At 43.1% G+C, this 27,862-nt stretch overlaps 1 protein-coding gene across 1 annotated transcript; it reads right to left on the bottom strand.

The window, feature by feature from the left end:
* Positions 1–604: 604 nt before the first annotated feature.
* LOC130124369 (cilia- and flagella-associated protein 57-like) lies at positions 605–27,174 on the bottom strand. Its single transcript, XM_056293826.1, has 22 exons — positions 27,018–27,174; positions 26,161–26,474; positions 25,594–25,850; positions 24,985–25,162; positions 24,684–24,836; positions 24,243–24,382; positions 23,609–23,774; positions 23,387–23,500; positions 20,858–21,070; positions 18,605–18,778; positions 12,445–12,606; positions 12,069–12,224; positions 11,422–11,515; positions 11,024–11,214; positions 10,406–10,579; positions 6,966–7,124; positions 5,380–5,523; positions 3,598–3,714; positions 2,968–3,102; positions 2,029–2,172; positions 1,409–1,544; positions 605–825 (listed from the first exon to the last, which is right to left on the bottom strand). The coding sequence occupies exons 1-22, from the start codon at positions 27,172–27,174 to the stop codon at positions 605–607; spliced, it is 3,699 nt and encodes a 1,232-aa protein (XP_056149801.1).
* Between the last annotated feature and the right edge of the window lie 688 nt (positions 27,175–27,862).

Genomic DNA, 27,862 nt, shown 5'->3' with positions numbered 1-27,862 from the left:
GTGTTTCTGTCCGTCTGAGGATCACATCATTTGCACACTACACTGGCCTGCTTAGCCAAAGGGATGAATCACCATGGGCACTTTACACACTGTTGCCTCTGCACTTCTGAGAATAATAGGTTCAAACATATTAATACATTTAGAAATTTTAGTTTTGGTTAGTTACATGACTAATAGCTTTGTTAAGAATTGTGAATATTATTACACTTTGATACACAATATACTGTTGTTTCAGAAAATGACTAACAGAAAAGTTCTTATTCAGAATACATTGCATACAACATCATTAAAGTTTATTTGAACACTGAGTTTAACTTACAGGAACATTCAATGAAACTTTTGTGATGATTGCCCCATTCAGTAAACCTATTATTAGAAATACAGAGATTATGTATCAAAATTCCAAAAACAGGTGATAGTGAACAACAAACTTGGCTGAACTGCACACATTCGTACAACCCAGAGCCTAGTTAAGGTGGCAGAGTAGAGCACTTTTTCTGTACACCAGGTGGGACAAATGTCAACCCTCTCATCAAGGAAGTACATTTAAGAAGATTAAACAGAAATGAAATAAAAAATTTTGTCATTATTTGTGACTAAATAATTATAATGTCCCCTCGCATGTGGTGCTGTGGAACACAGTGAGGTGAGCTCCGGGGTTGAGAGCAGGGAGCTTGATGATGGAGGAGGGGGGGCTGGTGTTGAGGCCCTGGCCAAGGATCTCTTGCCTCAGCCTCTGGATCTCCAAGCTCTGCAGATGAATTATCTGCTCAGCCTCCACGTTCTGTGCTGCCTGGCTGCCCGCCGAGTCTCTAGGAGACTCCACTGTGGCCACAGAGATAAAACTTTTGTTATGTGAAGCCCAACCGTCCCCAAAAATATTTTTACATAGCCTTGCGGGGAGGCTATGGAAGCTATGGAGTTCATTTCATGGCTCAATGCTGCTGTTACAGTCCAATAAAAGAGGGGCAAAGTCCTAGCCTCAAACCGGAAGACAAGAGGAATCTTCTTCCTATGCATTAGATTAGTGATTTGATGGTGTGAAATTTTAAGTTAAATTTTTTTTGTTTTGTTTTGAGTTAGGATTGGAAAATATTTAGAAAATAGGTAATCAGCGTCTCAAAGGTCCAATTTTTTTTCAGCATAAAATGCAAAGATTTTTTTAGAAGTATCGTTTACAGTTAGTTATTTCATTTTTTTTAAAATTCCAGATCAAATCCCTGGTGAGGATTGTGGTATTCTCAGATTTCATCACTGATCCCATAACAGTCTTGCTCTTAAATGCTTGAGAAAAAAAAATAAGTGGGTTGAATTTAGTTCTCAACAGGAATAAATTTCCTATAAGAGAAATTGTGCTGCAAATCAAAGAATATACATATATCCACCGTGAATGCTGGCATTTCCTCACCATTACAGTCAGAAGAGCTCTGTTGCTTTGACATCTTGGTCTTGACTGTCTGCATTTTATAATTGTGGAGCTTAGCCCTTGCCACCTGCAGCTCCACCCGCAGCTCGTTGACTTCTTTGATCAGAGAACCATTCTCCTACACAAAATAGAGGACAACCATGATTACTCTCATAAAAATTATAATTAATTTTCTGTGAAGCTCTCTTAAATTTGCATTGAAGCAGAATGCTAATTTGACATCACTGTGTCATGGAGGGCTTCTCATGAACACTGCATTTTTATGTCTCAGGCATTGGATGGCATTTCAGAAATTTATTTAGGAGTTTTTTTTCACGTTTTGTTTTGATGGGTTTTGTAAGTACTTAGACATTCATTTACTGACATCCCAAAGGGGATTTAAACATTTTCTATGAAAAAAAGTGCCCCATTTTTACTTCATGTTTTGGTTTTATTTTGACTTTGTTGTGTGGCCTGTTAATATTAACCTTGTGTGTTTGGAGTTCGACCATCAGCTAAGACGGACACAAGTACTGTTTATCATGAAGGTGGAATATGGTTAAGAGCTGAATGGTGGTTGCAGAGTATGTAAGAATGGGACTTCTGAAACACATCAAAACTACCTTAATGATCCTGACATGGTCTCGCCTCTGAACCTCCGCATCTCTGGCCATTTTCACCTCCACAGTGGCCAGCTTCCTCTCCAGGATCTGGCGATGGCGATGATGCGCCCTCAAAACGTCTTCTTCTACGACTGTCTTTTCTGCCTTAGTTTGCCACCATGCACAAACACACACACACTTTTCAGACTCTCCTATTATTATTTTTCCTTTCTGTTTTTATTTCCTTTCCTTTCTTTGTATTAATTTTACCTCCCATTGCTCCAGGACCTGCACACCTCCAGAACATTAAGGCAGGTAGGGAAGATTGTTGCCGACCGCTCCCATCCTGGTTTCACTGAGGCTGAGGTCCATCAGGACCAAAACCTCACGCAACAACAAGTTTCTTTCCTGTTGCCATCAGACTAATCAACAGCTCCCTCCCTGATTAATCAACAGGCCCGCTGACCCCCACTGACAGCCCCTCCCCCACACTCACCACCTTCTTGAGACTCTGCCCTCTGGCAAGAGGCTGAGGTCCATCAGGACCAAAACCTCACGCTATAAGAACAGTTTCTTCCCTATTGCAGTCAGACTAATCAACAGGCCCCCTGTCCCCCACTGACAGCTACTCTCCCACATACACACATGTAAATACTGTGATCTGTATATAAAACTACTTTTACTTACTTTTTTAATATTATATTTTTCTAGATCTGTTTTATGTGTGTGTATGTGCACACATGCATACTCATTTTATTTAAGAGTATTTTTCTTGCACTCATCACTGTACCAACAAACCAAGCTAAATTCCTAGTGCATGTAATGCACTTGGCAATAAAATGATTTCTGATTCTGATTGTTTTCATTTTTGAGTCAGTGATAGTGTCTGGTGGCACAAGCTGCATAGGATCAACTTGTAGCTAGGTACAGTCAGCGAATGATCTGATGTCTACCACTTACCACATCATCTGGTGGTATGTAGTGATTGTAGAGCTTCTTTAGGTGTTCTTTGAGTCTCTTGGGCTCTTCAAAGAAGGCTTTAGTGTTATGGAGGTCTGCCTGAAAGCAGCGCACATAGGCCTCCATATTGCTCACCTGGAAAGAAGAGTAACAAACATCACCACTGGTCCCAGGCAAGGTAGTGTGATATTGAACAGGTTTAACACTTTATGGACCTCAAAGTAAGTCCCTGTTTTGGAACACCATTGGGGATATTGTATAACAAGTCATAATATGGAAAGAGTGGTGATTTTTGATTTTTTTGATTTTGATATACTTTATTAATTCCCGTGGGGAAATTCTTCTCTGCATTTAACCCATCCTAGCTGTGTAGCTAGGGGGCAGTGGGCAGCTGCCATGCAGTGCCCAGGAACCAACTCCAGTTTGTCTTGCCATGGCTTGGTCAGGGGCACAGAGAGGAGTAATTAACCCTAACATACATGTATTTTTGATGGTAGGGGAAACCGGAGCACCTGGAGAAAACCCACCACAGACACATTTCAATAATTTTGAAATATATGCTAACATAACATAAAACAACAGGGCCCTTTGTTGTGTGATATAGATCCATGACATGTATTCTCCTCTCACTCTCTGCATCTCCTTTTGCTTCTCCTTGTCTGTGCTCGCAAGCTTGAGCTTCATGTTAGAGATGGTCAGATCCAGCTGAGTTCTCTTCTGGTGGAATTGGTTCAGCTCAGTCTTCATCTGAACAGAGGCATACAATACATCCCATTAAAGGCGCAACACCACAAAAACTTGTTAATCTTAAATTGTAAGTCCTGTTCAAATGTGCTGGACCTTACAGGTCACCTAGGTCACATGGGTCTCAGCATCTTTGATGCCCCCATACTATGTAAATCAGAGGGGGTTGATTGAAACGTGTGATTTCCTCTGGATGTGAGAAAAATCACAAGACATTTGAAGCATTTATTTTTTTGCTGAATTTATCATGAAGTTGATAAGTTCTAGTTCCCTAGGCCTCTTCTAAAACATGTTTTTAGTTTAAAAAAAATGTAAAAATAGGGGCGTCCAGGTAGCATAGCGGCCTATTTCAATGCCTACCAACATGGGGATCACTGGTTCGAATCCCTGTGTTACCTCCGGCTTGTCGGATGTCCCTACAGACAAAATTGGCGGTGACTGTGGGTGGGGAGATGGATGTGGGTATGTGTCCTGATCACTGCACTACTGCCTCCTCTGGTTGGTCAGGCTGCCTGTTTGGGGGGGAGGGGGAATAGCGTGATCCTCTCTCTCACGCTACATCCCTCTGGTGAAACTCCTCACTGTCAGGTGAAAAGAAGCGGCTGGTGACTCCACATGTATCGGAGGAGGCATATGGTAGTCTGCAGCCCTCCCTGGATCACAGAGGGGGTGGAGCAGTCACCAGGATGGCTCTGAAGAATGGAGTAGTTGGCCGGACACAATTGGGGGAAAAAGGGGGAAAAATGTAAAAATAGAGTTTGCCACCCCGTTAATAAGTATTCTTCTGGGGCATCAAGTTGGTGTCTGCAAAGGTTGCTCCACTGATTTTGTCTCTTAAAGCAAGGGGAAAATATATCAATGGGCGGGGAGGATTTGGCAGATTTAAAAAAAAAAAAATTTCCCCATTCTTTTTGTTAATAAGACATTTTTAGCAGTGAACAAACACTATTTAATTTAAAGTTATTACTCAATTCTGTGTATGTGTATGTCGGCCCTGTGTGATGGCCTGGCGGCCTGTCCAGGGTGTCTCCCTGCCTGCCGCCCAATGACTGCTGGAATAGGCTCCAGCATCCCTGCGACCCTGACAACAGGATAAGCAATTCGGATAATGGATGGATGGATGGATACTCAGTTCTTTTGGTTTTGGTGGAGCTGACTTTGTAGATTAACATGATCTGTAGAGTTCATAGTTTTAGCCAACTCGAATGTAATCTGGCATATTTAAAGTGTGCTGTAAGATTGTGGACAGTCTCACTTGGGTGGTTAGGTATATTAATTTATAAACTCAAGGAGTATGTGACGATTAGAGACCATGCCCACTGGCATGCATGGACTAACACACACACACACACACACACACACACACACACACACACACACACACACACATACTTGCAAATCTATACCTGTCGGGCCTCCTCAATGACTATATTCATTTCCTAGCCCTTAACCCTAACCTTAACCTAACCCTAATTCTAACCTTAACACTAAAACCAAGTCCTAACCCTAAAATAGACGCTTTTACTTATGGGGCCCCATAAAATGGCCCCACAAGGTAAGTGGTTTCTGGTTTTTCTATACTAATGGGGACATTTGGTCCCCAATAGGGTAGAAAAACATGGTACACACACACACACACACACACACACACACACACACACACACTACCTCCCCGATGATTTCCTTCATCTCTTTGATTTCGTTCTCTTGTTGCTCAATCTGATACTTCAGTTCTGTGATGTTGTCATCCAAGAAAAACATCAACTTCTCCATCTCTCCATTCCTCCTCTTCAGGTTGAAGACTGTGAGTTCCTGTGTGTGTGTGTGTGTGGGGGGGGTAGGGACATGGAAAAAAATTTTTATTCTACAGTAACACACTGTAGCTCCCCCACTTTGTTATTCACAATCACGGCATCCTAATACATAATGCATCCATTATGTATGGCCTAGTTTTCATATTACGGCATGTCCCAGCACATCGATCACCACCTTGGATCAATGTTTCCTATTTCACACCTGATGGCATGATTTTGTCTCATACACTGACATCCAATGTGGGTAAGACTTGTGAGACAGTTACCTGTGTCACAAAAACAATATTAGCTCTTCTACTTCAACACTTAAGTACAGGTTCATTATTTTTCAACACAAACCACATTAAAGCATTTTGGGAATCGTTTAGAATCATACAGGCAAAACTGATTACTTTGGAGTTGAGACATTTATCAATTTGCTGAATCTGGGATCACAGTCCAATGGGGCGATGTTATAGCTTTCAGAAACCATGATACATAGATCTTCTTATTGAAAACAGGAAACTAAAGGCACAGTCACACAAATCTCCATTCATCTATGTTTATTCAGAATATGTTTTGAATAGGAACAAAATCCAGTTTGAGTTGGAATAACTTTTTACAGTTCACCTGAGAGCAGGAAGTCCTGTTAGGTACAGTCACATACTTCTAGTAACATGCATGGATTTAGTTATGAAAATATGCTTAGGGAAGTGCAAAATAAAGTCCTTCTAATTTGATAGAAAGCCTGGTTTGCATCTATCAAAAAAACAAACAAACACACACACACATTAAAATACGCATGAATGATTGTTTGCTTTCAATTTTCAAAATAAAGGTATGTAATCATTTTGAAGGCTTAATAGATTGTTCCCATAGATTGGGCATGTGTGGAGGAGAGATGCTGGGTATATTGGGAGAAGGGTACTGAAGATGGAGCTGCCAGGGAAGAGGAAAAGAGGAAGGCCAAAGAGGAGGTTTATGGATGTAGTGAGGGAGGACATGCAGGTGGTTGGCGAGACAGAGGAAGATGTAGAGGACAGGAAGAGATGGAAACGGATGATCTGCTGTGGCGACCCCTAATGGGAGCAGCTGGGAGTAGTAGTAGTAGTAGTAGTAGTGTAGATTGTCCCATTGGACTGTGTTGAAGCACAGCGAGACGACTCAGTAAAGTAATACGTTTCTCAATACTGAAGCGATCAGTGATGTGTTTCTCTGTACAAATCTAAATGACACCTGATAACATTTTGTTGAGGTCTTTATTTAAAAAAGTGAACCTATCCTTTAAATTTTGTGGAATGGACAGTTGCTGCAGGTTTTCTCTTTTATTTTTCCAGTCATCATATTATAAATACATTTCCATGTAAGGAGTCTGTGTATTTTGTCATAATGCCTCAAACCCCCTGACAGCTTTCTGTGTGGGTTGGGATCCCCCATTTAACAACCACTGATCTGGTTTACCTTGTTTTGGATGATCTCGTCCCGTTCAGAGATGGCCCTCTGCAGACCCATGATGTCCTTCTCCACCGAACTGATTACTCCATGTAGCTTCTGCTGCTCTTGCTCTAGCCTCTCTTTTTTTGTACATTTATTGCTAATCTCCTTCTGCAGGCTTCCAAGCTGTTATTCAAAGAGAGAGAACGGAAAGGCGAAAAAAAAGTGAGAGAGTGATAGAGGGAAAAGGTGAGAGAGTGAGTGAGAGAGAGATTTAAAGTGTGTGTGGCTGGGGAGTCCGGGTAGCGTAGCGGTCTATTCCATTGCCTACCAACCGGGGGGATCGCTGGTTCAAATCCTTGTGTTACCTCCGGCTTGGTCGGGCATCCCTACAAAATTGTCAGTGTCTGCGGGTGGGAAGCTGGATGTGGGTATGTGTCCTGGTTGCAGCGCTAGCACGTCCTCTGGTCGGTTGGGGCACCTGTTCAGAGGGGGAGGAGGAACTGGGGAATAGCGTGATCCTCCCACGCATCCCCTTGGTGAAACTCCTCACTGTCAGGTGAAAAGAAGCAGCTGGACTCCACATGTATCGGAGGAGGCATGTAGTAGACTGCAGCCCTCCCCGGATCGGCAGAGGGAGTAGAGCAGCAACCGGGATGGCTTGGAAGAGTGGGGTAACTGGCCAAGTACAATTGGGGAGAAAACGGGGCAAAAAAATTCAAAAAAAATTTTTTGATATTGTTTTTGTGTAACGCATTGAAAGAAATAAATGAGAGAAGGTGAGGTCATTGACTCAAAGAGGTAGCGAGACAGGAACAATTCTGCTGATTTATTTGAGGGGGGGGACAAATTGTTTCATAATCTCTATGTAGAGTATCAGGAATCAGGAACACTTTATTTGTCGTTTTAAATACAAGTATTTGCGCATATAAAATGGAACGAAATGCCGTTTCCCCAATCCCACAGCAGTGCCATGGCCAGATTAACCCACCAGGGGGCCCCGAGGCACGCACATCCCCCCTCCCTGCGCGCCCCGTCAGATAGGCTACGCAAACAACACTAAACATTGTTAAATGTAAAACGAATGCAAATACCCAACATGGTATGTTCTGCATGGGATTTGGATGGAGACTACAAAGTTCAACACAATTTTGAATCACAAAACAAACAGAGATGAGAATAGCAGCTCACAGCATCACAAACATATTGTGAAGCCTTCTTCCCACTTACAAAGGCTTACCAACAGGAAATAAATGTTTGTTTCAGAGCAAATAATTTAGTGAAATATGAGCATATTCTAGTAAAACTGTTTAATTATTTTTCAGTATGGGCATTCTAGCCAGCACATTCGTTTAACTATACAAATGTGTATACCATAGCTTGGGGCCTTACAGCAATATAGACTGTAGCTTGGACCCCGCATCAATAGTGACTGTAGCTAGGGGCCCCGCATCAATAGAGACTGTAGCTTGGACCCTGCATCGATAGTGACTGTGGCTTGGACCCCGCATCAATAGAAATTGTAGCTTGGGGCCCCGTATCAATAGAGACTTTGTAGCTTGGGGCCCTGCATCAGTAGAGACTGTAGCTTGGGGCCCTTGCATCAATAGAGACTTTGTAGCTTGGGGCCCTGCATCAGTACAGACTGTAGCTTGTGGCCCTGCATCAATAGAGACTTTGTAGCTTGGGGCCCTGCATCAGTAGAAACTGTGGCTTGGGGTCACCGCATCAATAGAGACTAGCTTGGGCCCTGAATCGCAACGCAGGGTTGGAACAAACGTGCCTTGTAGGGTATGACTGGGGATCCCTACCATATGCGAACACAATACCCCTTACCTTTTGGGGCCCCTCATGGTCCGGGGCCCCAGGGCACTCGTCTGGCATGCCAGGTCCGTAATCCAGCCTTGAGCAGTGCAACATACAGACAAAAACACATTCAAGAACTAGAAAAACACGCATATTCAAACTAACACATATATCCAAACTAAAAAAAATCACTGTCCAAGGGAACAAACACCAGCCAGGATGACTGTTGGAACTGCCGGTCTTCATGGGCTAGCAGTTAGCCTAGCCTGCCCCGATTACACGTCCTGTCAGACCGCCCTCCGTGTTTCTTCCTCAGGCGCATCTCCAGGCAGGGGCCGTGGTCCCTGTGGCAAGCAGACACAGCAGACCAAGCCCTCCCAGCCTATCCAGCGCCAGCTCTCTCAGTCAGACACCCTTGACACACCTCCCCGCACTCCACACGACGACATCAAAAACACCACAGTCAATACTAGGTGAGGTTGCTGCCAGACCGCCCTCGGTGTTATCGGAACGGCCGGTCTGCATGGGCTAGCAGTTAGCTTAATGTGCCCCGCTTCCATGTCCGGTCAGACCGCCCTCAATGTTACCTCCTCGCGTGCAGCTCCGGGCAAGGCCGCGGTCCCTGGGCCCACAATGCAGCAGACCAAGCTCTCACAGCCAATCCAGTGACAGCTCTCCCAGCCATCAAACAAAGACAAAACTTAGACGCAGACATGGACAAAGACACTGCATCGACGGTACTGGGTGAGGCCACCACAAATATGAATTTGCGCCGCCATCTTCCCACACTGGTACTGGGTGAAGCTGCTGTGAATGTGAATTCATGCTGCCATCTTCCCACACTGGTTGCGCTCTTTTTTGGCATATACTTTCCAGAAGATGTTTCAAAACCACTAACCAGTGGTTAGTGGTTTTGATGGGTAGAACATAATGTTTGTTCTACCCATCCTCGTTGCTAGAATAACCACTGCTGGGTGACATAAAACCGATTATTACCTTTGCAACGCTTCAGATTTCCGGCAGGAATATCATCAGAGACACATTTTTGTGCAAATGCAACAGTGGTCAATAGGCTGAATTGTCTTTGCGACACCTTGTTTGGTGAAAGATAGTAATGTTTTCCCCCCATTTTTTCCCCAAATTGTGCTTGGCCAATTACCCCACTCTTCTGAGCTGTCCCAGTTGCTGCTCCACCCCCTCTGCTGATCCGAGGAGGTCTGCAGACTACCACACGCCTCCTTCGATACATGTGGAGTCACCAGCTGCTTCTTTTTATTTGACAGTGAGGAGTTTCGCCAGGGGGACGTAGCGCGTGGGAGGATCCCGCTATTCCCACCCCCCCAGTTCCCCCTCCCCCCCGAACAGGGGCCCCGACTGACCAGAGGAGACACTAGTGCAGCGACCAGGACACATACCCATATCTGGCTTTCCACCCGCAGACACAGCCAATTGTGACTGTAGGGACGCCCGACCAAGTTGGAGGCAACACGGGGATTCAAACTGCCGATCCTCGTGTTGGTAGGCAACAGAATAGACTGCTTCGCCACCCGGATGCCCAAAAGACAGTAATTTAATGGACATTTATTTTAGTGAGAATCTTGGAGATTGTTACTTTAATAAAAGAGAAAATAAATAAAACAAAAAAAACAATAAAAAAGTACCTTTTGCTTCAGGGTGCCTGCTTCTTCTTTCAGGCTCTGATTGGTATCTCTTTCTGTGTGAAGCTCCTTCTCATAATTGACCTGGAGGTTGAGGATCTCCTGGTCACCAACCTCCTCAATCTGTCTGTTCAGCTCATCAAACTCTTGCACCGACTGCCTCGCCTTATCCTGGCACTACATAATTAATGGAACAAAATGGGACCAGGTTTGAATATGTATGCGCGCACTCCTGCTGTAACATCACTCTCCATAAAGTCCATCCCCTCCATACTATGATTTCCCATTTCCATCACATTAATTTCTCATGAGATTTGACTCCTCTTGCTGGGAGTGATTTCAGAAGTGCAGACCCATCCAAGAAGTAGACAATTCCAATCACAACTTTGGAAATTGATTCAAGGGGGTTATGAAGTTAAGACATGATGCAGCAGAGTAGTAAACAACAACAGCAACAGAGAACTAGTTGTAAATCTCCCACTTTGAAATTGCCCTGCCTCCGCCAATGCTGTGATTGGACCATTCCCTTTAGGGGCTCATCTTTTTTGCTTTCAATCAAAGGGAGACCAGTGATAGTATCCCAGAAGATCAATGTGATCTGGCTCATGGGACTGGACTGACCTGGCTAAAGAATTGAATCTTCTCCTGCAACTTGGCGTCATAGAAGTGGGTGAGCTCATCCAGGGCACGACCCTTGCTCTCCTCTATAGATGTCAACTGCTTCTCATAGTCCTGCTGCATGCTTTGACATTTATTTTGAAGCTTCTGATACTTCTCATTATCTAGCATGAGCTTCTGGCAGCTGGATGACTCTTCACATGGGTGTGTTAGTAAACAAGTGATGGGTCACAGAGATCAATAAATACATGGACAGTCAGACAGAAAGACATATAGAGATAAATGGATGGACAAAGTTAGAAGAGACAGACAGACACTAAATCATTATTATTTCCAAGCTGTAGAATGTATCCATGTTAAAGTGCTCTCTGTAAACTGCCTCTGTTGACATCACTCCTTACCTAAATCCTGTAGTTCTTTGTTGTGTTTCTTGGTAAGCTCAGTAATGGCTGCAAGGTGAGCAAGTTCCTGTTTCTCCTTCTCTGCCTTCATGACCTAGTATTAGAGTCCAACAGAAGAATAGAGAATTAAGGTCTTCAACCATACAAACCATGTGTCTGAATGTATCTGAACAATCTTGGTGATCTGTCTCGATAAGTTTGGACAAGGTTTATGTTTTGCGGAAGTGGCCAGTAGAAAGTACTTAGTACAAAAATATGTTACTCTGCAAGTAATCAATCAATCAATTTTACTGAACATGTTAAAGAAAACATATAAGCAATAAAAGCAAGTAAACAAAATCATCGACAACATATAAGCGACAAATAAGCAACTCAAATAGTACTGATAATGTTCGAAAAGAAGTTGGGAACCTTTCTAGTCCTACCCCCTTATACTATTCATGCATTGATAATAGAAAATGAAAGTTCAATTTACAGCCCAGAGTAATTATAAAACTTTGTGCCACTGAGAGTGAAAACAAGCATAATGGAGGCATGCCCTTTTTCAGTCAACACTGCTACTCTTTTTTGTTTTTTTTGTTGCCCTGATGCTGGTATTAATTGGTATTTTTTTTGGAGCAGAACTGTACTACAGATAACAGGTAAACCTGGGTCTTGGTTTTGATGGATTCCAACTGCTGGTTGAACTTCTCAGAGATGTCCTTGATTGTCTCCCTGTAGTTCATATCCTTAAGGTGGAGCTGGTATTCATTCTCCATCTTGAGCGCCTCCACCTGTGTCTTCAGCTCCAACAGGTTCTGGTTCTGCGAGAACAACATACCAACATACAGACAGATAGGTAGGAACACAGGCTCCTGAGCTATCTGTTTAGAATTAAGGCTGTCTATGCAATATGTTATCATGTCAAAAACACACACACACACACACACACACACACACACACACACACACACACACACACACACACACACACACACACACACACACACACACACACACACACACACACACACACACACACACCATCTCCTCCAGGTCAGACTTGGTGATGAGGATCTCCTCAGTATAGACCATCTCCTTGTCTCTTTGGAGTCCACGGCCCTCCTTGTCCACAATCTTCCACACTGACAGGGAGCCATCTTCAGACACTGTGACCAGAAAGCGGTCGTCATACGTGACCACCATCTAAGGACAGACAGATTCACCAGTACCACTTGAAATCTGATCTAGGTCTTCTATCAGCCTTTGTCAATGTATGGAGTGTTTGACATCAAAAGGACAAGCTGCCTACACAAAAAAACTGCTTTGCTCTTTAAAACGTATCAGTGTGCATCACTGTGCTGAACAAAATATTTAACTGGAAACTGCTTTTGCTGACCAGTCACATGCATAGCAGGTACAATAATATTTACTCATTTAGCAGACACTTTTATTGAAAGCCTCTTACAAGAGTCAGTAATTAGCAGATAAATGTGAATGTTTTTAACAGGCATCATGGAGTGCTAAATAGTAATCATATCACGGCCAAGAGTGTATGTCATGTAAAATGTGCTTAGCATTATTGCACCTTAGATAGGGTTAGACCACCTTAGATCTTGAAAAGGGAGTAATACCAGAGTAAGTGCACTCGCTCACACACGCATGCACGCGCGCACGCACACACACACACACACACACACACAAATAAATGGCCAGTGAACTAGACAGTCTCAGTATGCTTCCATATCTCAGCTAAGGTAATATCAGCAATATCTCAGCAAGTCAGCATTAGCCAAAAAACAGACATACTTTGGGTGATCTTAAAACCCACATGCCCCAACTCAGGAAGGCTATAGTGTGTGTTCAAATACGTGACCAAAAGTCACCAAAAATTTATTGTTGGCCATGTTGGAGGATAAGAACGCTGTGAGCTAATTGCATTTTAGCAGCAAAATCGCCATCTTCGTAATCAGACATGCCTTCATTTTGTTTAATTTACAAATGTGGTAATAATAGCGATAAATGTAAACACTTGCCATTTTTTTGTGTTCCAAAAATCATTACGCACCAAGGAGAACAAGCCGAAAAACTGTGAGTGACGTAGGCTATGGCTTGCTGCTATCAGTCGAGATGGCGTAACAGAAAAATTTTTGAAAAATGATCGTGTTTGTGGTGAGCACTTTTTGAGTGGAGCAGCTGCACAGCCATGGGATAAATGGAATCCTGACTGGGTACCAAGCTTAAAACTTGGACATGACAAATTTGAAACCCAGAACGAAAAAAGAGATGAAATGCAGGCCTGAAGTGATAGAGCAACTGAACGACGAAAGCAGGCTGCTGAGAAAGAAAATGTGGTAAGAGTGTAAGCAAAGGCTTCAAAAACCAAGTGAAACAAGCTTTTCAATTAGAGACATCTTTAAGCAGAATGATATTTCCAAACAATTTGATGGAATAACTAACTGATCTTCTGGAAGAGCTACCCTTACAAAATATGCAGCCACATCTACAGATGAATTTAGCTTCTTGTTTCAAAATCAGGGAGCACCAGTTAGGATTCTTGACGAAGAAGCACTTTGTAAGGATGACGCTAAGGTTAAATTCTACACTTGTCTTCATTCTTTTGAGGTTTTAAATACAATTTTGATTTTGTGGCACCACAAGTTTTATGTTAACCAGCAATTTTAACAAAATTTCAGGAATTTGTGATGGTCCTAATGAAGTTATGCTTGAATGTCCCACATCCGGACCTTGCTTATCAATGTTCTGTATCAAGGCCAGTTGTTTCAAAAGTTATTAGTGCCTGGATTGAAGCAATGGGCGCCAGATTATCACCTCTCATAGTCTGGCAAGAATGAGGACATTCAAAAATCAATGCCCAGATGTTTTGTGGGTGCTTTTAGCCTAAAAGCCACTGTTATTATAGATTGCTTTGAAGTGTTTATTGATAGACCCACAAACCTCCTCGCCAGGGCACAGATGTTTTCCAGTTACAAGCATCACAACACTGTCTAAATTCTTATTGGTATAACTCCACAAGGAAGTATTTCCTTTGTGAGTAAAGCCTGGGGTGGCAGGGCATCAGACAAATGCAATATGGAAAATTGTGGATTTTTGAAAAATATTTTACCTGGTGACATGGTTCTTGCTGATAGAGGATTTGCAATTGAAGGCTGGGTGAGAGGCATAGCCCCTAGTGTCCGCCACAAGGGTATTAATTATTACCAGGCAAAATTGAATATTCCTGGATTCACAAAAGGAAAGAGTCAGCTTGATCCAATTGATGCCGAGAAAACTAGAAACATTGCCAGCGTGCGGATTCATGTGGAAAGAGTAATTGGTTTATTGAGGCAATAAACCAACCCTTCAGTTTTGTTTTGGTTTTTTTTCTCACAGATTTAAAACGAATGGCATTTACCTCTGCATAATCAACGTGCTTGACATATGAAGGCAAAAGCCATGTACATTTCACTTGAGTGCATGATAGTTTGCCATTAAGTCGTATCCACACTTCTACATAAAACAAGACACTTGCTATGTGCGAGCAACATTCGCCCAATCCGGCCATACAACCAGTGCAGTGGGCAAAAAGAACTACACCATCTTCACTTATGATCCACATCTGGACAAGTGGATCATTCGTCCATTGAAAATGCCTAACTTTTGCAACCAAAACATATGTCTTGTTTATAATACAACCAAGAACACTTTTAATTGTATTCTGTTGGGGTGAGTGGGACCCATTTCCATGTTTTATCAAAAGAAAAATGATACGATTAATTATTTTTTCAAACTCAAACTCATTGGCCTTGGCTCATTTTCTGTGAAGAACATATATCAGATCACATTTTCAATGACCACCCACCGTACACCCCCCTACACATTTATATTACATACAGGATGTTCGGGTCCACTGGACCCAGGGCTAATACAAGGGTGGGAATTGTCGGTCCTGTGTATCTTCACTCTGTCCTCCCCCTGTCTGGGCCTGGTGTTAGTATATATATGTGTGTGTGTGTGTGTGTGTGTGTGTGTGTGTGTGTGTGTGTGTGTGTGTGTGTGTGTGTGTGTGTGTGTGTGTGTGTGTGTGTGTGTGTGTGTGTGTGTGCGTGAGTGTATGTGAGTTTTGTGCACCTGCCGTTCCCGCACAAGGTTGCAACATTGTTGTAAAATTCAAGCACCAACACCCTCTGATCTCACATTCCCCGCACATTTTACCCTCTGTCTTGTGGGAATCTTTATTACTCTTTCCCAGCTGTAAATTGAGGGCTGGACACAATGAATATAGCTTTGCCAGTGTGGTCCCTTATCACAACTGATCAAGATGGCCAAAAGATTCTCTGCTCAAAGGGCCTTGCAAATGATTTTGGACGAGAGCGAAGCTTTTGATGATGATGTAGGAGAAGAGCTTTCAGAATGTGAGGATCACATTTCTGAAAATTCAGAGTCTGACAGTGACTTTGAAGAAGAGGATGAGATTGAGCATCAGCTAGCTCCAAAATGAAGACGAGCCACAGGACCAGCCCAACAGCAGGCATCCTCAAGACCAGCCCGTACGCAGGCATCCCCAGGACCAGCCCGTCCACAGGCATCCCCAGGACCAGAACAAGCCCGCCAGCAGCTAGCAAGTGAAGAAATATGGATGTCAAAAAATGGTGAAATTGAATGGTCTTCTTGCCCAAGAAATGAGCCACCCCGCATGGCTGCCAATGTGATAAGGATGCAACCAGGCCCAACACGGATGGCAGTTACTCATGTGCAAGACATCAAATCTTCTTTTGAGCTTTTCATCCCAGATTCCATCCAGAAAATAATTCTGGATTGCACTTATATAGAAGGAAGGCGTGTTTTTAGAGAGAGGTGGAAGGAGATGGACCAAACACATTTACATGCCTACTTTGGGGTTCTTATCCTTGCTGGAGTTTTCAGGTCCAAAGGGGAAGCCACAGAATCTCTGTGGGATGCAGAAACTGGCAGAGAACTTTTCCGGGCAACAATGTCTCTGGAAAACTTCCGCATAATTTCCAGGATTATCCGCTTTGATAACCAAGACGACAGACCAGCTCGACGGCAGAGAGACAAGCTAGCTGCCATCAGGACAGTGTGGGACACGTGGGTGCACCGCCTCCCCCTGTTTTACAACCCTGGGCCTAATGTCACCATTGATGAGCAGCTGATGCCATTTAGGGGCCGCTGCCCCTTTAGGCACTATATACCATCTAAACCTGTAAAATATGGTATAAAGATATGGGCTGCCTGTGATGCCATTTCCTCATATGCCTGGAACTTACAAGTCTACACAGGGAAACCTGATGGAGGAGCCCCTGAGAAAAATCAAGGAATGAGAGTTGTACTGGGCATGACTCAGGGACTCAGTGGACACAACATCACATGCGACAATTTTTTTACCTCGCACAAGCTGGGACAGGAGCTCCTAAAGAGGAAGCTGACCATGGTGGGAACGATACGAAAAAACAAGACTGAGCTCCCACCTCAACTGCTGACCACAAAGAACAGGGCTGTCAAGTCCTCCAAGTTCATATACACAGCTGACACGTCCCTGGTATCGTATGTGCCAAAGAAAGGCAAGAATGTGGTACTAATGAGTACACTGCACAGGGATGGGAGAATCTGTGACCTGGAGCATCAGAAGCCAGAGATCATCATGGACTATAATGCCACAAAAGGCGGGGTGGACACTATGGACAAGCTGGTGACTGCATACAGCTGCAAAAGGAGGACCCTACGCTGGCCACTGGTTATATTTTTTGACATGTTGGACACCTCAGTGTACAACGCCTTTGTGATCTGGATGGCACTGAACCCACAGTGGAACAGAGGGAAGCTCCAGAGGAGACGTCTCTTTCTTGTGGAACTGGGAAAGGCACTGGTGAGACCTCAAATCCAGAGAAGACAACATGTTCCAAGAACCCCAGCCTCTGCAGCCACCATGAGGAGGATTCAGGAGAATACTGGTGCCCCATCCACCCAACCTACAGAACCACCATCTGCAGAGCCTGAAGTAAGTGTGTGATGCTGTTGCAGTATATGTCTGACACTGGCCTTGCGAAAGAGAGAGAGAGCAAGAGAGCGAGAGAGGGAGAGGTGTGTAAAATTCCTGATCTTTTCATTATTCTAGGTTACGGCCTGCAGCAACAAAAAGAAGCGCTGTGAAGTGTGTGGATCCAAGATGGACAGAAAAACACAATAGGCATGCATCAAGTGCAAGAAGTACATATGCAACACACACACAGTAAAACTCTGCCCCTGATGTGTTGTATAGGCTAGTATGAAAAGGCAATGTGTTCAATGGGGCTGATGTTTTTTCTAGACTGACATGGTTACTGTATGTGTTCAGCTTGTGTTATGTAAAATGACCTGAATGGGTTAAATTTCTAAAGAAGTTCAAATAAATATAAACCAATGGTTATGAAAAACCTTGCTTCATTTGTAAATTTGTTGAATTTTCTTTTTTTATTACATTTTATTAAACAAAAAACGAGTAGCACTTTAATTCATAAATGTGATATAACAAAGGTAAAGGGCAAATATTAACCATATTTGCTGTTTATATTGCTTGTAACTGGGATGAAGTAAACATCTGTTGAGCATTTTAATATAAAATTGTTTGATTATGTTGAAAAGTGCAGCGGGTCACCAGACCCACGAACACTGGCTGTGTAACAGAAATATGATCACTACACAAGGGTTAATAAATCCAGAAACCATGTGATTGTAGGCTTCACAGCTTCGAAATGCTTTGAACTGATTTTTTGAGTAAAAGCTTGTGTTCAAAACAAGATATGAAACAATGTCACAAGTCTCAACTGGTTGTAGACATTCTGGACTGAACTTTTGAGCAGGAATGAGCAGTGGCTCTAGTCCAATCTTTTTTATCTTCTCTTGGTAGCAATTTTTCATATCTCCTTTGAGTTTATCTGCATATGCTGATAGCATTAGTTTCATGTTTACATCGTCACTCGTCATTTTCAACCATGTAAGTCCTCCAACATGGCCACAGCCTCGTATTGAAAACGTGTGACGTTACGCCAACGTACATTAAACAACAGCTGAACCTTGTCCTTTCATCACCAAGCCATAGTGTTATGTCTTGGTTCTAACCTACTGTGTTATCTGGCAAATATTTAATAATAAATTAATTAAAATCTAACAAAATCTGCTGTTAAGTATCACCTTCAAGACCAACCTTGGTGATGGGACCACAATGGCACTGGTACTCGATCCAGTCCCTGTGAATGGGTAAGGGGTATTTGATTACCCTGATGGTACCACTACAGGTCCCGGTGAAGATGACCCTACCAGAGTGAGACATGGTGATGCTGGTGTAGGCCACATCATCAGATGAGACCTCCCTCAGGATCTGTAAAAGAAAGGACACCCAGGGCAGAGTCGTTAGAAGGATGCTCCAAGACACACACTGGATTTAGGCTTAGCTTCACAATGTTGGAATGAACATCTTCAGAAGAGCTGAAAATAAGGAAAGCTCTGATGATCTGATCTACTTGCTTGCATATAATAAACATGCACTCACATACACAAACACATTAGCTGTGAAGGTTTGTAATAATTTTGTTTAATTTTTGGTTTGTGTGTTTTATCTAGACTAATTTTTGTGTATTCTGTCTGTACCAAAGCACTATGCATTGACTGACAGAGTATATAGCAGGTGGGTTTGTTGGTTTGGAGTGCATCTCCTCTTTTTTTATAGCAATGGATTCCAACTTAACTGGTGACCGATTCTCAACTGTGTCTCTGTGACGTTGCATGTCCTCATACAGCATATAAGCATCCTAAGGAAAGGGATATACACCCTTGTAAAACAGATTAAAAACACCGAGAAGCCTGGCAACTATTTAAGGTCCAAGCAATTCAGTTTTTACTCACTGGAACTGAACCACATTTCAAAGCAGCATTACCCTAAACTATGGTCAATTGCTAGGATGTCATTTTCTGTCTGACAACATCAGCTAATTAAAAACATACTCTCAGTAACCAGTGTAACCCATCAAGTCCCGATGATGTAATGGAACAACTTTTTTCAGATAAATGACTGGGAAAAAAAAAACAATTTTTTTTTTCTCTCATTCTCACTTTGGCTCTGATTTAATTAATTTCTTGACACTTGTCACTTGTTCTATGGTCACAATAATACTGTCACGGCGCAGAGTGCTCCCTTTCATTTTAGGGTGCTCTCACATCTAGTTAATAAAAAAGCATTTATTTTGAACCCCAGAGCAATTTACCCCTTAGTGTGGTGTGTATAAGCAGGTAAAAACACAGTAGTCCCTACTTTGGTGTGGTCAAAACACATTGGACCATGGCCAGGTGATGGAGTTGGCCTTGGTGCATCACTAAGAGAACTCTGGAACGGTTTGTTTGGAATGAGAAAGGGATCAGATCTGGATGCAGCCCGACAATGGGAAACACTGTGTGTTATGGGTAAAACATGTTGTGAACTATTGGTCAAACAAGCTTCTCTATTCTGGCTGGAAGAATGAATAGAACATTGGTGTATTATCTCCTCTGAATAAACACAGTTCTTTTTTTGGGGGGGGGGGGTTCTCCCTTTTTTCTCCCCAATTGTCACTGGTGTCAATTACCCCACTCTTCCGAGCCATCCCGGTCGCTGCTCCACCCGCTCAGCTGATCCGGGGAGGGCTGCAGACTACCACATGCCTCCTCTGCTACATGTGGAGTCGCCAGCCGCTTCTTTTCACCTGACAGTGAGGAGTTTCGCCAGGGGGACGTAGCGCATGGGAGGATCACGCTATTCCCTGCAGCCCCCCCCCCCGAAAAGGGGGCCAGACTGACCAGAGGAGGCGCTAGTGCAGCGACCAGGACACATACCCACATCCAGCTTCCCACCCACAGACACGGCCAATTTTGGCTGTAGGGACGCCCGACCAAGCTGAGGGTAACACGGGGATTCGAAACGGCGACCTCCATGTTGGTATGAAACGGAATAGACCGCCGCGCTACTCGGACGCCCCTGAATAAACACAGTTCTCATTGAAATTCGGCATTCTGTTCCTACTTAACAGATGTAGGCAAAACAAAGGATAATTACCAATGTGATAATTCGTAAACTCAGACAATTTTTAAACTACTTCTTTCATGTGGCTTGTAATGTAAATATTAATTTGCGCTGAATTATGGATTACTTGAAATTCTGCAGTGTGAAACAAACCTCACCAATCAGAAAATGCAATCATGTAATAATGAATTAATAATAACAAATTAAACTTATATAGCGCTTATGTAACAACTTATTCCCCAATTCAGCTCAAAGCCAATGAAAAATAGATGTGAAAACACTCTTAGCAGCTCTTAATTTCCATGATTTCTAGTGATTTAAGCTTGCATACTGTCTCAGTCATTATACGGTAAAGAAAAATGGAAAAAGAAAGGACAGGCAAAGTAGTTTGTCCTTCCTACTGACCTGACAGTCTTGGATCTCCTTCAGGGTGTGATCTGTTCCAATAGCGAAGATGTTCCTGATGTCTGTGGAGATGGCAACACCCGTGTAGCTGCAGGATTTGAGGACGCATGCCGTCTCCAACTTACTGCTCCGGGTGTCCCACTTATACACAGCGCCATCCATCCCACACGACACCAACCGACTGTCGTCTGGAGTCCACGCAATGGCCCCCACCTAGTACAAGAACAAAACCACAGCAGCAAAAGCAGGTAACCAAGGCACCCGAGACATTTTATTTTTTTTTTGGATTTCCCCCCCATTTTCTCCCCAATCATGCTTGGCCATGATCCTATTTTCCGAGCCGTCCCGGTCGCTGCTCCACCCCCTCTACCAATCCAGGGAGGTCTGCAGACTACCACATACTTCCTCTGATACATGTGGAGTCGCCAGCCGCTTCTTTTCCCCTGACAGTGAGGAGTTTCGCCAGGGGGACGTAGCACGTGGGAGGATCACGCTATTGCCACCAGCCCCCCCCCCCCCCCCCCCGTGAACAGACGTCCCGACCAACCAGAGGATGCGTTAGTGCAGCGACCAGGACACATACCCACATCCGGCTTCCCACCTGCAGACACGGCCAATGCGCTCTTTGCACAATGATTTCCGCATTCTACCTAATACTGCTTGTGTGTTTCCGGTCTATCGATGGCGCTGTTTTACACCCGTTTTTTGCAGGAGCTCCCAAAGCTCAAAATAACAGATGTCCACAGAACATGCCAGCAAACAACACCAACACCAACCGGCAAATTGGACAAGGGCTTTAGGTTGTATGCTGCATCCTACATTCACAATTACGAAGGTAAGAAAACAACTATTAATAAGTAAGCAACCACTGCCTGTGTGACCACTTCATTCATCTTGGCAGCTGATTTGGCTCTTGGGACCCGGACCATTTTATAAATTGAAGGCTCAATCAAAAACCAAAATGCCATCAGGTGGTCATAGCTTGCAAATATATTCACAAAAAAACATAATTTCAGGCTATTAATTAACACTCAATAAAATCATGTACAGTCACCGAAATAATGTTAATTGTAACAAGTATCCAGTCATCTCGTATGTTACCCAAATCAACATTCGGATAGGGTGTTTGTATGTGTAGACTATTTTAACCACTAATCGCATCATCGCTAAATATATAGAAACACTGTCAGCGGACACACAGTATAACTCGTGGATGGAGCACAGGGTTCCCAATGACAAAAGTAAACAAACATTAGGCTACACTGACGACAGGATTTTTATAATTTAATTTATGTCTAGTGTTAATGGTTGATGTCAAACAGTTAGCTAACGTTAGACTAACAGTTACATACAACTTGGACCTAAAGTTACCTGGTATCGAATCGGATGTCGGCGTCAGAGCCTGCAAACCGCTGTAACCCAAACTCTCGCTTCTTTGTCTTTGTCTTCTACAGATGACAAGGACATCTCCAGTACAGACAGTTCAGGGACAGAGCAGTAGTCGTGATCCCTTGTGCTATTGTGTTGCTCCTCAGGAGGGACTGGATCAACGGGCCATTTTGCTCTCTCCCACACACTGCGCCGTGGTGTCTCAACAGTATAGCCATTCCATTCAAAGAGCGTCGGTACAGCACCCTTAACAAGCCTTCTTCGACCATCAAGCGGTGTTGGCTCGATGAGCTGATCAGTGGAGAAGTGTCTGCTACAGACCTTAGTGTGAGAGGTGATGGGGAAATGATCCCGGCGTATTTTTACCAGCCACTGTCTTCTCAGGTCAGGATTGGAAAGCCATGGAAACTTAATATGCCGTTAAACTTGGAGCTAGCCCAACAAAGTGGGACACAGCAATGGTCAAGAGTATTTATTTTGTTGTTTTTGAAAATGTTCGGTCTTGAACTTTTTCTGGATAGACTCTCATGATGATGAGCAAGCTGTCATGCTAGCTAGCTAGCTCGGCGCCAGCGCGATGTAAACAAAGGGAGCGGAAACGTACAAGCAGTACTATTTCGAAGCAGAACTACGTCACATAGCCTAGTGCATGTAGCGCATTGTGTATGTAGGGACGCCCAACCAAGCCGGAGATAACGCGAGGATATGAACTGGCGATCCCCCTGTTGGTAGACAATGGAATAGACCGCTATGCTACCTGGACGCCTTCACCCTGAGACATTCTGATTGATCTTCAGCCTCCTACCATGCTGGATTTTTATTTGCTTCGCTTTTATACCTTACTTGCCCTTATCAAAATGTTCTGTTGCTTTTTCTTCTCCTATTTGTTTAGTCTTTCTTTTGGAGGAATAGATCTGGATTTTAGTTTGTAGCCTTATAACAATTATCCTTTAGACATACATATTTACTTGGAGAGAACTTTGGATTTCATTAATGTTTCACACATTTGGTGTGAGAAGCCACTTTTTAGTCAAACACTTCTCATTACTGTAAGATAAACTTTTGGTCAGTTCTATTGTATGAGTTCACCGCGTTGTGATTTATACATTTCTGAGGGGGGAGTCATTATGTCTGGCTCACCTTTCCGTCATGGCCTTTCAGATTGAGGATGTTCTCGAATGTGGTGACAGAGTAAATATGGATGATGTTCCTGTTGACAGCAGCAAACAAGTGACCACCGTGGCTGAATGAACACTAGGTAAATGAAAAGAGGGAGAGAAAAATGCATCGCTTGTAGCAGCTGCACTGAACTCTCAGTTTTCTCACAACATGGTAACAAAGCATCCATGTGCTTCCCCCTACCTCTGGGCAGCCATGGACAGTGAACTCCTTGAAAGTGCAAATGTCGTCAACGAGCAGGTTCATCAGCCGGAGCTTGTCGGAGAAACCCACCAGGACAAAGAGTCCGGATGGGTGAAGAGCCACACTGTGGGCCTCCTCCTCAAACGTCTTGTAGAGCTCTAGCACACTAGAGGCAGAGGCAACAAAAAAAATATTTTATACCATAATGTTGCCCATGGATCACATCTACACCTGCCTGCCCTTATTAATCATGTATACAAATTGCATTAAATCAAGAAGAAAGATGCATTATAGCCACTGACCATAGATTAATGTTGCTTTGAAATGCAGTTACGTTTATAGACTAAAGACTGAATTGCTAAAGGTTTTAACAGGTTAAATAGGATAATATTGGTGGAACATTGCTTAATTCACTTAAGGCACAGAAACTCATCTGACCAGTCCTGCCTCCTGCTGGCCAGTGCTAGAAACTACCCCATTGTGCTGTGCTATGCAATCAGTTAAAGTTGAGAACATTGTGGCAGTACCAAAAATTCCATGACAAAATTAAGTCATTACAACACAATACTGCTTAGACAACATAGCAATTATTCTCTCTACATATAAAACACTTGAGGCCCAAGCATTTTCTTACTTTGTCTCAAAGTTCCAAATGCGGACAGAGTGGTCCAAGGAGCTTGTGGCAATGAGAGGTTTACACATACAGATGGAAAGGCCCGTGATGGGCTTGGAGTGGAAGGACTGGGCCAGAAAATCAAAACGTGCTTGCTCCATCTATTGGACATTATTAAGAAAAAATGCATGTTAAAATTGACCACTAAGCTGGTATGGCTTGAAAGCTCTTGGAGTTAATTGATGCTGTAACAGTTTTTACTAAAAGAATGATGGTATAAGGAAGAGGGACAGACAGGAGGGAGAAAATTAGGTCAGAAAGATAGGGGGGGGGGTTACAGTTCACAAGGAGAAATTTAAAAAAGAAAGAAGAAAGCAAGGAATCAAAGTATTTAACCAAATCTAGTTTTTTCCTTTCGTGGTTAGCCAGCCATATCAGTGTCCTTTGGATTGCTTTTGCTACCTTGCTCATATCAGCAGACGACAGGTTGATGCTGTAGAGCTGTCCTCCATCCGTACTGATGGCCAGAATCTCCTCTGATGGGCAGATACACATGGTGGTGATCTCCTGGTGCTCGGCATGGCTTGGCTCAAAGCTACAAGGGTCTGTGGGAATCTGACATGAATGCACAGACATACACATGAACACACGCATACTGAATATTACATGTATGCTATGCACATAGACCCCTTTAGTTTAACTACTCTAAGCATCCCCTGCGACCCTGAGCAGGATAAGTGGTTTGGATAATGGATGGATTTACCCGGATCTCTTTTGTCTGCATATAACTGTCCTTCTCCTCAGTCTTGTTAAATAGATAGATAGCGCCAGGGCCCATGGAGCATGCAAAGCCCATGCAGTAGGATATAATAGCTGTGATACAAGGTTTGGACCTGCCTCCCTCCACCATGATGTCTTCTGTTGTCTTCTTCTCTACTTGCCTGTGCAGTGACATAAAACGGGGAAAGTTAAGCCAGGCACGCATTCCTGTGGCATTGATGCTTTGCATAAAAAGTACAGTTAGCTGGGATATCTTTTCTTTACGCCTGTTTACCTTTCTTACTTCTCTGGAATTTTTTTTTTGGGTTGTCCCAAATTGCAATTTTTTTTCACATAACTTTTTGTTTGTTTGTTTGTTTTTTGATTGGTCATTAGATCTAGTAAAAGTCAGACCCAGTATTATACCAAATATATGTTACATTACAAAAGCAACAACAAATCAATTACTCAAAACTAATTTGAATCCATTTTTATATTCCAATCTTCAAATCTTCACATTTGAACCCTGAACCAGCCTTGGAATAACATCAATGAGTGTTTAAAACATTCTCTACATGAGCAATTTTTGTGACTTAATAACTCAACCTCTTACCTGTGAGTATCCTGTGGCACTGGCTTGGTAGTAATGTTTATCTCCCTACGCAGGTCTCCAGACTCAAACACAAGCAGCCTGCCTGTGTCTGTACCGGCGATTACCTGCTCCTCTGTCATCCAGGCATGGCAAAGTACATTTATAGACTCCACCCTCGAGTGTCCCAACTTCAGGGCACCCTCTGAGTAGCGGAACAGCTTAAACACACCAGCACCACTCACACAGATTTGAGTGTTGTCATAGGGATTGAAGCTGACCTGATAACAACATAGTTAAAATCACGTAGTAATGTTTGCAGCTCACAGTCCCTTTTGTACACAAATTATCATCTGGAGTGGGTGTTGATTACAAGGTTGGCAGTGTTGTATAGAATGGACACCCATGACACTTTTGGTATTTCAGTAGTAATAGTCTTTTTGGTCAGTTTTGGGTTTTTGCAAAAAGAAAAAAGTTTATTCAGATGCTTTGAGTCCAATGGAAATATGCCCGTGATTATATCTGTGGAACATGTATGCATAACATAACTTGTAAAGTGTCTGCATTGGTAAATCACAATACCTCTTTTACCTGAGTGACAGAGTTTGTTGACCCACTGGTTGTGACTGTGGCCATGACTTTCTGTTTTTCCCACAACCAGAAGATCAGTGTCCATTCTGGGCCACCTGCTTGGCCAATCAGGTACTTGGAATTATGGGAAAAAGCCATGCATACAAACTCCTGTGTGGGAATATCTCCTCCGCTTAGGATCTTCCTCTTTCTGCCTGGCTCATGCTGCAGGTCATACACAGTGATGGTTGCCTTCTCGTCATTTTCTGACACCGCTAAGTAGCGCCGGTTGGCACTGATGGCAAGCGCTTGCATGTTTTGACTTTTCTCTGTGCCTGATAGGGCAGCAAAAGAGGAAATCACAATCAATATGTCTGTTAATGCAACAAGAACCATGTTAAAATATGCCTTGCAAAACACAAGGAAAGGTTTGTAGTCAGCTGGATTGGGTCTTTTTTTTCCCTCAAAAAAAGCGGACCTTTTTATTCTGTGTGCAGGACATGCTACGCAAACCAAGCCATTTGACCATTATGGCCACCTATTGTTTATGATATTCCAAATATTTAGTGGAAGAATAGTCAAATAATTGGATATTTCAGGCTTAAAAATATCTAGTAGCCACTGTGAGCTTGTTTTCTCTTTCTTGCTTTCACTGAATACACTTAAGTTAGACTTTTTGAACACCCCCACCTCCATCCATTATTGACATGTTTATCACCCATGCAGCTGGTGATGAAACAAATCCATCCATCCATTATCTAAACCGCTTATCCCAGCTGTCATTGGGTGGCAGGCAGGGAGACAGACACCCTGGACAGGCCTCTAGGCCATCACAGGGCTGACACACATACAGGAGGGGGGTCAATCTAGAAGCCTACCTGGGATGAACGTCTGCCATCTCTGGTCAATGTTATACCGCACACAGTTGTTTCCACAGGGGTAGATGACTGTTTGCTCATCGATGAAAAACAAATTATTTGTCACACCTGTCCGGAGCCCGAAGTAGTGGACGGGTTGGGCGACCACAGCTGCCATGCAGACCTCGATGTCACTGAATGGAGCATTGCACAAAGAAAATTAAAGGTTGTAAAACGTCTTCCGAGTATTTAGAAAAGTGCTATATAAATCTGATGTATTATTATTATTAGAAATCATGCTACTCCAATAATAATAATAACACAATGCTAACGAATAGGACGTACGACAGACTTCGGTTCTTACCTCATGTCTGAGCTTTTTTTAAGTACCTAATTGGAACTGATTAAGATATTAAATTATTGGCAAACAAATCAAAACTTGAGGCGAAGCTTGTTAACCAAGTTGGATATCCGTGCAAGACATGAGCTCATACGAACCTATGGACGCTAGTACATTAAAGTGTTACCCGTTGTCTAGCAAGTTGTAAATTACGTGAAATAGAATATAAACACTTTTTTTGCCGTTTTCCTCTTTTAGATAAGAAAAAGTATTTTGTTAGTCTAACTCACTGGTAAACAAGGCGAAAAGCTACTGTACTACCAGGGAAAGTCAGAAAGGACAATGTCCAAACTCTAAACCCATCTGCAGAGAAATACTGCTTCCTTTAAAACCGTTGACCCCCCCCCCCCCCCAGAAAAGCCTGTCGTCGGGGAAAACCTGCACAGAAATACATGTTGTGAATAGATGTAAATATATGAAATCTCCTCTTAACACGTGAGAACTTATCCTAATTTAAAGGTAAAAA

This window comes from Lampris incognitus, chromosome 14 (genome assembly GCF_029633865.1).
Source record: "Lampris incognitus isolate fLamInc1 chromosome 14, fLamInc1.hap2, whole genome shotgun sequence".
In the NCBI taxonomy this organism is placed as follows: Eukaryota; Metazoa; Chordata; class Actinopteri; order Lampriformes; family Lampridae; genus Lampris; species Lampris incognitus.
This window is presented reverse-complemented; position numbering and strand designations above follow the sequence as displayed.

Excerpts from the sequence above, each read along its gene's own strand:
- LOC130124369 (XM_056293826.1), bottom strand. The coding sequence starts at position 27,174 with ATGGCAGCTGTGGTCGCCCAACCCGTCCACTACTTCGGGCTCCGGACA. Across the intron at positions 18,779-20,857 it reads AGGAGATCCAAGACTGTCAG|ATCCTGAGGGAGGTCTCATC; the intron begins GTCAGTAGGAAG and ends TTTCTTTTACAG. Across the intron at positions 11,516-12,068 it reads CCATCAAAACCAAGACCCAG|GTCATGAAGGCAGAGAAGGA; the intron begins GTTTACCTGTTA and ends CTCTAATACTAG.